At 47.1% G+C, this 13379-nt stretch overlaps 1 protein-coding gene across 1 annotated transcript in view; it reads right to left on the bottom strand.

Annotated features, from left to right (window-relative positions):
• RNF213 (ring finger protein 213) overlaps positions 1-13379 on the bottom strand; it is a 118575-nt gene that overhangs the window by 91678 nt on the left and 13518 nt on the right. Inside the window, exon 4 of the mRNA XM_081575766.1 lies at positions 11011-11160. Within this exon, the coding sequence (XP_081431892.1) occupies positions 11011-11160 (150 nt within the window). The remainder of the gene's footprint in view (positions 1-11010; positions 11161-13379) is intronic.

Here is a 13379-nt window from a genome sequence, read left to right as displayed (position 1 = left end):
AGCTTAAGGAAGGGCATTCAAGGTGATCATGTCCCCAACTTCCAGGGCATATAGATCTCTGAAGATCTTGTCAACATACTGATGGTGACTCAGCACACCTGGGGGGCCTCAGGTTCTGCATTTCCATGAGGCTGCTGCCAGTCCAGGCTTGTTCTGTGAGCACTACCACCTAGCAGCTCCCCACTCCGGGCACCAGCATCTCCATTAGCTTTCCTGGTGGTCCTGACGTGCAGCCTCACTGGGAACCACAGATCAGACCAGCAGGAAGCTGTATGCAGACCCCACAGCCCCAAGCCATTTGCAGATTCTCCTCCTTTTTGAAGGAAAGGCTGGCTTAAATTAAGTCGCTGATTTACCAAAAGGAACCTGGAACTCTGTCCTAAGCGCAAGCAACAAGAAAGTAAGATGTGTTCCTCCCCCATAAAACTGATGGTTTACTGGGAGAGAAAGACTAAAAACAGATGGTTTTAGCTTGTTAGTAGGACTCGGAGGCTTCCAGCAAAGAGGTGCAGGTTGAGTCTGAAAGTCACTGAGAGCCAAGAAGGCAGTTTCGTCAATCGGCAAAGATTACTGGGATCTGCGCATCTGAACGTGGCCAAAGCCACGGGCTGCCTTCTAGGTTGACCTGCCCACCCAGAATCAAAGCTTATGCATGGCCAGAAGACCCCACATGACTGGCCTTCACTGTCTGTCAACCTCATCCCACCCTAGTCCTGCCCTGGCCTCCAGCATCAATCCTGTTTTTTACTTTCTGTACTTTAAAATGTTTTGGCATTTGGGGGGACCTTGCTAATCCTGAAGAGACTGCCTCTCCCAGGGTTACTAATACCCAGAGAGAGGTGGTGACTCTCCACAAGCACATCTTTCATCTGCAAATCAACCAACACGGAGCTCCTCCCTCCACCCACCGCCCACCTCCTTTATCAAACTCTCCCTCCAAGCCAACATTTCCAGCTCTAAATCACCACAGGGCCAAGTACAGGACATCTAGACCACCCTACAGCCCAGAGTCCACCAAGAGCATTCACACTAGCCAATTCTGAACCTCCTCAAACCTGCCTGCCCTGCCGCACAAGGCAGGCTCGGGGCCACTTTCTCCCCTCGCTCCTTCTATCTCCCCTGCAGCCTTTCAGACGCGGGCCATCCTCCTGGGAGCTGTGAGGAACACTGACCCCCCTTGTCATCACCGGTCACACAATCAGGGCGCCTCAGGCTTCTGGTTTCCTCTTTTGCCAGACACCTCCTTCTTTTCACTTTGTCCTCTGCCCCATACCCCTCGACAGACCACCTGGACACCCCCAGTAGGAAAGCAAACCTATGCAGCCCTGCGCTTGCTTTATTTTGTTCCTCAGAAACCGTCAACTAAACAAGCCTTTTATTTTCTCTTCCCTCCAGGAAGGAAGTCTCTGTTTTCTTCACTGCTGCATCCACTGTGTCTAGAACAATCCCTGAGCCCCAGTAGGTGTCTAAATGCTTCTATCTCATTATATAAACTCCTCAGAAAGTCCCGTGTCTCCCTGCAGCACCAGCATGCTTCCTCTTCCCCTGGGATGCACCCACCTCAGTCAGGTCTGTGATCAGATCCAGAAACAAAGGGTTTTGTATCAAACTATTAGTGAAATGAAAATCAAAACTACAATGAAGTATCACCTCACACCAGCCAGAATGACTGTCATAAAAAAAAAAAAAAATCCACAAACAATAAATGCTAGAAATGGGTGGAGAAAGGGGACCCTCCTGCACTGTCGGAAGGAATATAAATTGGTGCAGCCACTATGGAGAACAGTATGGAGGTTCCTTAAAAAGCTAAAACTAGAGCTACCATATGACCCTGCAATCCCACTCCTGGGCATAAATCTGGAGAAAAACATGATCCGAAAGGAAAAATGCACCCCAGTGTTCATTGTGGTACTGTTTACAATAGACAAGACATGGAATCAACCTAATGCCTGCTAACAGAGGAATGGATAAAAAAAGCTGTGGTACATATATACAATGGAATATTACTCAGCCATTAAAAAGAATGCAATAATGCCATTTGCAGGAACATGGATGGATCTAAAGAGTGTCATACTGAGTGAAGTAAGTTAGACAGAGAAGGAGAAATATTGTGTGGTATCCCTTATATATTGAATCTAAAAAGAAATGATACAAATGAACTTACTTACAAAATAGGAAGAGACGGAGAAAACAAACTTATGATTGCCAGGGGGAGGGGAGAGTTAGGGAGTTTGGCATGGTTATGTACACACCGCTATGTTTAAAATGGATACCCAATAAAGACCTATTGTATAGCACATGGAACTCTGCTCAATGTTATGTGGCAGCCTGGATGGGAGAGGAGTTTGGGGGAGAAGGGACACATGTATACGGATGGCTGAGTCCCTTCATTATTCACCTGAAACGATCACAACATTGTTAACTGGCTTACTACAATACAAAATAGAAAGTTCAAAAGAAAAAAAAAAAGAGAGTTTTGACTTCTGATTTGCAATTTGCCTTTCTCCTCCTTATCTCACTTTCTCCTTTTTTTTTTTTTATCCCTATTCGACTGTGCTTTTTATAAGCTGCTTCAAAACCCTTAGAATAAGATTCAAATTCCAGACAGGCAACTTAGTTCTCTCAATACACATCAATGGGGCCACATGAGTGTCTGGCCCCTCACAGGTCCACAGGCAAGGCACGAGGCTAAACTCTAAACTTTTCCTTGACAAAAATCAAGTCTATATACACACGTTACATATTTATGTATTCCTCATTACTATGGTCTGTCACTCTGAACTCATTAGTCAGGAATATGTACACTAAAACTAAACACTACTGATTAGGAATCCAGACCTGGGTCACAACCTCTGGGTGTGGGCAGTGGATGGGGGTGGTTGAGAGGAGACCCCAATACTTCTAATGATGTCTTTGTTGACGATGGATGGTAGGGGATGAGTATTCACTAAGATAATCCTGCATCTGTGTTATAAATACTCTGTAGGGTGGGTGTAATATTTAGTTAAAACATTTGTTAAGTGCAGAGTTTATTGACTTGGAAGGGATGCTAGAGAACTTTCTGGGGACTGAATGTCCTGTCACTGGATCGGGTAGGGGTGACAAAGCGGTACACACAGCAGAATATCCAGGGGGCTCTACCCTGAAGGCCTATATATTTCGTTCAATACCAATTATACATCAGTTCAAAGGCTACATACCAGTTCTAAATGAATACCTAAAGGCTACTCCTATTTTCTGTCTAGAGAGAATTAGTGAGAAAAAAGTAACCGTTTGCTACTTCTTGGAGGGAAGGTGAGTTAGTCAGAATACATGTCTGATTTTATATTTTATAATGAGCAGCCTCAGAGAGCAAAGAGATCTGTTTTGAGGAAGGCAAGGCGGCCTTGTTCACTCCCCTGAATACTGGGTCAGGAGCACACGGGGCAGGTGGGGGTGTGTGTGCTGTGGACCCTGAAGAGGCACATATGGCAGGAAGTGGAGGTGATAGGTGACTGGTTGGACAGAAAGTCTATGAAGGTTTTGACAAAGGCTGAAGGGTTGGAGGCTAAGTGGGCCTGCAGCAAGGGTTGGAGGCTAAGTGGGCCTGCAGCTCTGCCCAAACTCCCAGGGGTCCTCTGCCTCATTCTGCACCGACAGTGATTGGGATAGAGTAGGATAGTTAGTTTAGGAATCACCCCAGGGGATTAAGAATGTAAATGGAATTTTACAGGAGTTTGGAAAACTGTTCTGGGTTAACGACTACTCAAGAAAAGAATCCAGTAACCTAGCAACAATCTACACTGTCTTGAAGGAAGACCAAGCATCCAAGCATCAGGCACATTCAGGCCATGAGTTCTGATAATTAAAACATAAGACAGTAGATATGGTATCTGAATCTTGTTATATGAAGTCAGGGAGTTAACAGTCCTTGAAGAGTAGCATTTTGTAGCCAAGACAGGAACACAGATGAAGGGGGAAAGAAATTAAGTGAAAGAGGACATTATGCTGAAATTTAACCGAGCCCAAGCTCATTCTGCTGGCTGCACTGACAGGTCAGTAAATCGGGAGATGAATTGTTGGAACAAGGAACAAAGATTTTAATCGGAAGGTTAGCAGACTGAGAAGATGGCAGCCTAGTGTCTCAAAAAACCATCTTACCACAGTTCACATTCGGACTCCTTTTATACACAAGAGGGGGAGGGGGAAGAGCCCACTTAGGCACTGACCAATGGCTGAGCAGGACCACTAACGGTCGCTGGTTTGACACGTGCTAAGTTGCTTCAGTCATTGTCCAACTCTTTGCAATCCTATGGACTGTAGCCCGCCAGGCTCCTCTGTCCATAGGATTCTTCAGGCAAGAATACTGGAGTGACTTGCCATGCCGTCCTCCAGGGGATCTTCCCGACCCAGGGATTGAACCCATGTCTCTTCTGTCTCCTGCATTGATAGGCAGGTTCTTTACCATGAGCGCCATGGTCACTGGTTGACAGTTGCTCACTAACAGTCACTTGTTTGGGGGAGGGGCCCACTTTGGCACCGAAGAGTGGCTGAGCAGGACCACTAACTGATCCCTGATTGACAGTTGCTCATTTTGAGGGAGGGGGAAACCTCTGAGGCACCAACCGATGACTGAGTGGGGCTGCTAGAACTCCTGCCTGCCTCACCACTATTACACCTTGAGTAGAAAGGTGCGACACCAGAAAGCAGCCAGGTCTGAAGAAGTACCTGGTGGCCCTCACAGTGTTGTCCAGCTCTCGGTGGAGTGAGATGCCCAAGCGGCAGAGACCGTGGTTGATGGGATCACGGTCTAAGGTGGCAGGCGCCATGGGCTCAGCCCACTGCTCACTTCAGTGGTCAGATCGTAACCAATGAGATGACCTGGGAGCTAGTGTCCCCAGAGTAGAGTTTCCACCTGTCCACTTTCACAGTAGATGGCTTCCCAGATGGCACTGGTGGTAAAGAACCTGCCTGTCAATGCAGGAGACATGAGAGATATGGGTTCCATCCCTGGGTCTGGAAGATTCCTTGGAGGAGGGTATGGCAACCCACTCCAGTATTCTTGCTTGGAGAATCCCTTGGACAGAGGAGCCAGGTGGGTCACAAAGAGTCAAACATGACTGAGGTGACTTAGCATGCACGCATAGGTGGCAGGTGCAGAGTCCCTTCTGGTGGGTCAGTGGGCTAGGCGTGGCTGCCTAGAAAGGTGTGGGAGAGCAGTTCCTGCCTTAAGGGCACCAGGGAGAGAGGAGAGAAGGGCCCAACACACTTTGGGTTCCCGTTCGGGCTGGGAAGGCCGCTATTACAAAACCTGAGATAATTACCCATATTTTATTATATGTTACCACCCTTTTGCTAACATAGATATGATTTAAATAAAGCTATGATAGTCCCAGTTAGACCATATAGAGTCAAAGGAGGAACTAATGATGTAAGCCTTGATATCTACTCAAAAATGAGGAAGAAGATGGTCTTCTCCCCTCCCCACTTTTGCTTTGATTATAAAAATGAAGCCCTCTTTGTTCTTAGGGTGACGCTCCCTTGCCTGCCTGCTTGTAGCTGTCATAAGTGTCCTAGGCTAATAAACTCATTCTTTGTCTATCACTTTGCCTCACACTGAATAATTTCAGTGATGAGACAAAAGAACCTAAGCTTCAGTAGGTCCTGATACAAGGTGAGGGGTTTTAATTAAAAGACAGTGGGTTCAGACTTCTCTCGTGGTCCAGTGGTAAAGAATCCACCTGCCGATGTGGAAGATGCAGGTTCCATCCCCGGTCCAGGAAGATTCCCTATGCCAAGCCTGTGTGCCACAACTACTGAAGCCCACACACCTAGAGCCCGTGCTCTGCAGCAGGAGAAGCCACCGTGATGAGAAGCCCACGCACCACAACAGAGTAGCCACTGCTCGCCACAACTAGAGAAAAGCCACACAGCAACAAAGACCCAGGGCAGCCAATCAAAAAAAGAGAGAGAGTAGGTTCAAGTCCTCTCCTAAGTCAGGGATCATGGGTTCAAGTCCCAGCCTGTGGATACAAGTCCCAATCCGAGTTTGGGTTGGGTTTAAGTCCAATCCGAGAAAAAGCGTGGTTTCAATAGAAAGTGCTGTGCCAATTCAGGAAGTACAGTGTCACCTTTCCACTGGCATCTGATCAAGCACTTCCCTCTAGCAAACAGGCACTGCCCAAGCTCCTTCTCTGCAGCCATCCTTCCCGCCATCTTTGGACCCAAGTAACCTTCCTCAGCTTCAGTTTCTTCTTTCGTAGAACTTGGATGACACACATGGACAGTACTTTGATGGGGGAAGGGGGATGGGGGGGTCCTTCCATAAACATAAGGCGGGCTTTGCAGAAGCAACAAGAGAAAAAAATCTGGGATGAGAACTAGAAATATCAAGTTGACCCCCAGCCTGACACATTCCAACTAGCAGTGTCATCATCAGGACCAGCGCCAGCCTCTCAATTACACATTATACACTTGCAAGAGGGAACAAAGACTCCACAGTAGGGACTGCTGAGGAGGAAGCGAGGGGCCATCAGGAAAAAGACGCGGCAACAATCTCTACTAAGGGCACCACGAGATTCCTGGATTTGTTGAGAATGGGAGGTTCAAGGGACTCCTGGAGTCTTGGAGAGATGCTCAGACCATCCCTTGCCTCGCCAGCTGCCTGGCGCCCTGCTCCCACTCCCCAACTCCAGGAAATGACCCCTTGAACCTCCCATTCTCAGTCGAGTGGTTCCAGCAAAACTAACTCTACTCCAGTTGCAGGGTCAGCACAGCACCCTGGCTTGTTAGGAATGGGTATGTGTCCCAATCAGAGCCACTGAGATTTGAGGACAGTTTCCCCTGGGAAAGAGATGCTTCCTCTTTCTTCTCTGGAAGCCCCCCAAAGAGGCATTCTCTTATCCCTCTGAACAACGCAGTGGGAGGTGGGTAACCTGTGGAAGGGTCCAAGGTGTTGGAGACTGTTGAGAGGCCAAGGAGCTAACTGACATGAGGAAGGCAGTGCAAAAACAGAGAGAGATACCTGGACTTCGGGAATATCATCTAGGTGCCCGGATTAAACCTTGTCTGCAGGTAGATGCCTGGATTAAACCTTGTCTGCAGCTAGGTCTACCCAAGGTCTTCTCAGTTACATGAGTGACAAATTCCCTTTATTGTATTAATTAACTTAAACTGGGGTTTCAACTGTTTGTAAGCAAAAGATTTCTAATGGTTAAAACAAACCTCAAAGAAGGTCGTTTCCTTTTTTACGGAACTTCAAAGTAGGTTGTTTCCTTTATACAGAAGCCGCAAATAAGTCAAGGCAATCAATCTTCTAACAACTTTGGTGGCATAAGATGTCAGGCTCTGGTAGATACACCCAGGCCACAACATCCTCAGGGCTCCAGACCTCCACACCGTGGCACACTACAGGAGGACCCCTCTGTGACACATGCCCAACCTTCTGGTCACTACAGAAGGTAGTGGAGCTTTGGATCCCATGAAGAGGTGCCAGCTGTCCTCCCCATGGAACCTGGATCATGCTTGCATTCTAGAAGAAGGGGTGCTGTCAGCAGGGAAAAAATCAAGAAAGCACACGACATAGCGAGGGAGGTGACTCTGCAGAACCAGGAAGGTCTGGGAGGTGTGGCTATGTAAAGATGGCAGTAAATGAAAGATGGACCCCTGGAGGGACATGACCCAGTTCCTGGAAGACAACGATTATGGGAAGGGATGACAGGATGATAATAGCCCAACACGTGGACCCCAAATCACATCCCAGCCCCCAACGGCAGACTGGTAGACATCACCACACACCTGAGGTGGCAGCCACCAGCCAAACCCTCTTTTTAATGGAACCAAACCTGGGAACCTAAAAACATAATAGAAATGAACTTATTTATAAAACAGAAATAGACCCACAGACATAAAAACAAATATGGTTATCAAAGGCGAAAGGGGGGAGGAGTAAATTAGGAGTTTGGGATTATCAGATATACTCTACTATATATAAAGTAGATCATCAACAAGAATTTACTGAATAACCCAGGGAATTATATTCAATATCTTGTAATAAGCTATAATGGAAAAGATTCTGAAAAAGAATATACATGTAATATATATATATATATATTTAACACATGTATAGGTATATAGTATCACTTTACTATACACCTGAAATACTGTAAATCAACTACACTTCAATTTTAAAAATTATAATAAAAGAAGTAAATAAAACCAAATCCCCCTTAACTGAGTGGCAACAGGGCAGCCTCTGGATGCTGATCACGTGCTCTGCTCTTGTCACCCCTCAAGGGGAACTCTCCCACATTTGCTGCCCACTTATCCCTTTCTCATGGGAACTGCCTTTTACATCTTTCACCCATTGTCTTGTTAGTACATGGATGTCTTATTTCTTTGAAAGAATTAGTTAGGTATTCCAGTTGTGAACCCTCTGTCATCGTATGTTGCAAATGTTTTCTAACCATCTGCTTCTCCACAGCATTGCTGAATGGTCTCCTCTAACCCAGAATCTCGGAGAAGGCAATGGCACCCCACTCCAGTACTCTTGCCTGGACAATCCTATGGATGGAGGAGCCTCGTAGGCTGCAGTCCATGGGGTCGCAAAGAGTCGGACATGACTGAGCGACTTCACTTTCACTTTTCACTTTCATGCATTGGAGAAGGAAATGGTAACCCACTCCAGTGTTCTTGCCTGGAGAATCCCAGAGACGGGGGAGCCTGGTGGGCTGCCGTCTATGGGGTCGCAGAGTCAGACACGACTGAAGCGACTTAGCAGCAGCAGTAGCAGCAACCCAGAATCTGGAATATTTTATGCATCCCTATCTGCATTTAAGGGGTTGTTTCGGTGAGGCTCTGGAATATCTACAAAATTTTATAAATAGTCACCTATATTTTCTAGAACTTTTAGGGTGGCTTTTACATTAGTCAACCAAACTGGTATATATCTTAGTGTTTACTATGAGTAAAGAAGGGCTTCCCTGGTGGCTCAGTGGTAAAGAATCCAACTGCCAATACAGGAGATGTGAGTCCAATCCTTGGGTTGGGAAGATCCCCTGGAAAAGGAAATGGCAACCCACTCCAGTGTTCTTGCCTGGAGAATCCCAGGGATGGGGGAGCCTGGTGGGCTGCCGTCTATGGAGTCGCACAGAGTCGGACACGACTGAAGCAACTTAACAGTAGCAGCAACCCACTCCAGTATTCTTGCCTGGGAAATCCCATGGACAGAGGAGCCTGGTGGGCTATAGTCCATGGGGTCACAAATGAGTTGGACGGGACTTAGTGACTAACCAACAACAATGAGAAAAGAATCGTTTTTTCCAAATGGTGAGCCACGGTTCAAACGCCCCTTACTTAACAAAATGTTACTCTCTGATACATAATACCACCTTTATCACCTGCTCAACTGTCATATATACTCACATCTGCATCTAGATGTTCTATGTCAACTTTCCCTAATGGGTCTCTGTTACTCCATTACGATGTTCTGTTGCTTTATATTGCTATGCTTATAGCTTACAACACATTTTGATGTCAAATCTCCCATTTATTGTTGTACTTTTCTACATTCTTTATAGGAACTCCCACCAATTTATACTCCAGATAGACTTTTAGTGTCTTTTATCAATTTCCAAAAACAAAACAAAGCCACTGGAAGCAAAACTACTTTTACACATTAGTTGACTCACTGGATATATACATCTGAGGAAAGAACTGACATCTTTACAGTATTAAACCTTCCTTTTGGGAAAATCTATTTGCAGTTTGCTCTTCCTGTTTTTAGATCATGAAGGGGCTCTCCACATCTGCTCAATGTTTTCTATCAGTGCTCATGCACTGCTGTCCTCTGTATTTACAAGGTGCTTTTGGGTTTCTGTTTTTCCCACCACATGGCGGGTGGGATCTTAGTTCCCCAATCATGACAGAACTCAGTCCCCAGCAATGAAAACACCAAGTCCTAACCACTAGACCGCCAGGGAATTCCCAAAGTGCTTCTGCTTTGAACTAACCAATAGATCGAAGCCCAGAGGCAAGACCACACCTCATTTACAGCCTTTCACCCTGCACCCAGTGCCCCCACATGCAGCAGCTGCTCAATAAATCTTTGTTAAATGACTCAATGGCCATCTTACTCAGGAAAAAAGTCACCATTCTGTGAAAGGATGATAGTTAAACACATCACTCTTTGGTGTCTGAAGCCTCACTGCTTTTCCTCACAAGCAAAATTACTTCCACTACATATATTAGCTAGTCTCACTTTTGATATTATTAGTAAATCCCTCAAGACTCACAAACGCTATGGACAATGAAAGAAGTCAGGACTAAATTCAGCAGGCTTCCACGGCACAACCAGGGTTCAGAACATGAGCCCATAATCTCAGATGCTGGCGACTGCAGGGGCTGAGTGCATTCTTCAAGCCCTAATAGAGGTTTAGCCTGGATCCCCACCAGTCTGGCCCCAGCCCCCCAAGGAAGACCCAGGCCCCCCTGCTCTTCTCCATGAAGAGAATCTTGCATAGCCTGCGGAGCTTTCAGGGTAAGTTTCCCATGTGCCAAAGGAGACAGCTACAAAAGAAATTAAAAGATGGATAGAAAAGTAGGGATAGGGGGCCACAGGAGCTTCCCCGGTGGCTCAGTGGTAAAGAATCTGCCTGCAATGCAGGAGATTCGGGTTCAATCTCTGGGTTGGGAAGATTCCCTGGAGGAGGAAATGACAACCCACTTCAGTGCTCTTGCTGGAAAAATCCCACAGACAGAGAAGCACATGGGGTCCCAGAGTCGGACACAACTAGGTAACTGAGCACACACAGCACAGGGGACCACACACAATAAAGCTGAAATTCAATATTAGCAGAACATCCTCAGAGTCACAAGAGCTAAAACCCAAAGGCATGGTTACTGTGTTGACCAGCCTGGGTAGGAGTGGAAAGAGCCTCCCAACAGCCACCTTCAGCATCAGAGAGGGTGTGGGGCTCGGTTCCATGCAAGCCTTGGCAGGGAACATCGTGGGCCACTATTCATGCAAACTACCTGCTCAGAGTCTGGAGAGCACGTGTCAGTGACCTCAAACAGGGTTGCATCTTCTTTTCTTCTTTTGCAGGCAGAGTAACTAGCAGCTTCCAGCTCATCGGATGTGGATGTGCCATCTGCCGCATCTACAAAACCCTCGGACACAACTCCCTGTTGAAACATGATCCCCTTCAGACAGAGCAGGGTGACCACAGACACTGCTCTATCAGGGTCTAAGGGACCCCTAACTCAAACCCAAGTGGGGACGCTCTCGAGTGAGGATTGAGCCAGCTCCCCAGGTCCCCTGGCATCCAGGCTGAGTAGGCACAGGGTCCCTGGTGTAGGGAACAAAAGAAAGGGTTCTGCAGGTGGCAAGCAGAGCAAATCCATGCAAGCAAGCTGCCCCATGTTACAGCTGGTGTCTAAAAGCCTTGGTACATCTGACCTTCCATGCAAGCAGGCCTGGAGCTTCGTTCTCTAAGCTCCATCCCAATGCCCAGGCAGGTACTTCCACACAAATGCAGCTGCGGGGACATTCCTGGAGGAGCAGGTAACCCAGCACCTGAGGCCAGGCCTCAGGGGGGCTTTTGGGGATGGGGGCATGCAGGGTAGTGACCAATCTCTCTGTATGGCATACCCTAGGGAGCACAGAGCCAGCCCTGTACCATCCCTTCCTCCATCAAAGGAAGCAGTGAGGACCAGTGGGACTCATCACTGTGCCCCAGGCCACCAAGGGGAACAGGGCAGGACAGGGAACAGGGAAGTTGGGCCCAAAGCCAAGGCCTGGCTCCTGCACTGCAGCTGCTGCAGATGAGCAGAGAGATCCATTAGGGCCTGGGGCACAGGTCAGGGGGCATACCTGGGCCTCCCACATGGGGGCCTCATGGCCAGCACTGTACCCAGGTGGAGGGAAGACAGGAAAGGTCGAGAGCCTCTGATTGTTGAGGGGGGCAGGCAGTCGATGTGGAAAGGGAAGGGGAGTTCTCTGAGGGGCACTTGGAAAGGCTCAGTGAATGAGATGGGTCAGAGCACACTGGCAGCCCAGGTGCAAAGCCCATCTCAGTCAGCGCCAGGTACCCAGGCCGGCTCCCAGCAGGAAATCAAGGACAGGACCAAGGTGACACTGGAAGGAACCACAGGATCAGTCAGCACCTTCAACCTGACTCCCTGGCTCCATCCTGTGCTCCTCTTCCTCGCGGTAGGTATAAAATATTTTTTAATTTTGTTGCTATGACACCGCAAGGCATGTGACAGCTTAATTCCCTGACCAGGGATCAAACCCTCGCCCCCTGCATTGGAAGGGGGAACTTAACCACTGGACCACCAGGGAAGTTCCTCCCTCACATCTTAAATATTTGGTGGAAATAACAGCTGGAGGCCACAGTACTTTCTGCTACAAGGATGATACAAATGACACTCTCCAGGGTGGAATTACTCAATTGGACTCCAACATTTGGCCATAAAACACTAAGGCTGGGACTTCCCTGGTGGTCCAGTGGTTAAAAATCTGCCTTGCAAAAAAATAAAAAATAAAAAAAAAATCTGCCTTGCAATACAGGGGATGCCGGTTTGATCCCTAGTCCAGGAGGATTCCACATGCCACACCACAGGACAGCTAAGCCTATGAGTCACAATTACTGAGCCCATGTGCTGCAACTACTGAAGCCTTAGAGTGCATGCTCTGCAACAAGAGAAGCCACTGCAACAAGAAGCCTGTGCACCGCAACTGGAGAATAGCCCTGACTCTCTGCAATGAGAGAAAGCTCATGCGTAGCAATAAAGACCCAAAGCAGCCAAAAGTAAAAATATAAATATTAAACACACACACACACACACACACACACACACACACACTAAGGCTGTGATAAAAATCCTCTACTGAACCCTCACGAGCCTAAGGTTATTTTCTTATGATGACAGCAGAGAAGCAGAACAGGTCAAAGGGTACCGGCTTTACTAGGAGTCCCACCACATTACTCTGACCTGTAGCGAAAAACCTGCCCCATTGTTGCAAATGTTGACTTTTAATCCATTTTTTAATTTCATAGGTTTAATATAAAACCTTGCAGCTCTTTTAATTTTGAGTGTTTGATTTCAGAGGTGGGACAGTTATATGTTTAATGGCCATTTCTATCTTCTCTATTGTGGACTATAACAATTGCTAGCCATCTTTCTATTGGGTAGGTTACTGTTTTCTACTTGATTTCTAAGAGCTTTTGACATATTGAGGCAACTCACTCTTAATTTTAAAATATTTCTAGGTAAATACAAATCTTTTTATGTACATGTGCGTGCTAAGTCATGTCTTTTCAGTTGAATCCAACTCTTTGTGACCCTATGGAGTGTAGCCCGCCAGGTTCCTCTGTCCATGGGATTCTCTAGGCAAGAAA

This window comes from Giraffa tippelskirchi, chromosome 3 (genome assembly GCF_054371585.1).
Source record: "Giraffa tippelskirchi isolate mGirTip1 chromosome 3, T2T-mGirTip1v1.2.pri, whole genome shotgun sequence".
Taxonomy (NCBI): domain Eukaryota; kingdom Metazoa; phylum Chordata; class Mammalia; order Artiodactyla; family Giraffidae; genus Giraffa; species Giraffa tippelskirchi.
The sequence above is the reverse complement of the archived record's forward strand: the minus strand, read 5'-3'. Positions and strand labels throughout refer to the sequence as shown.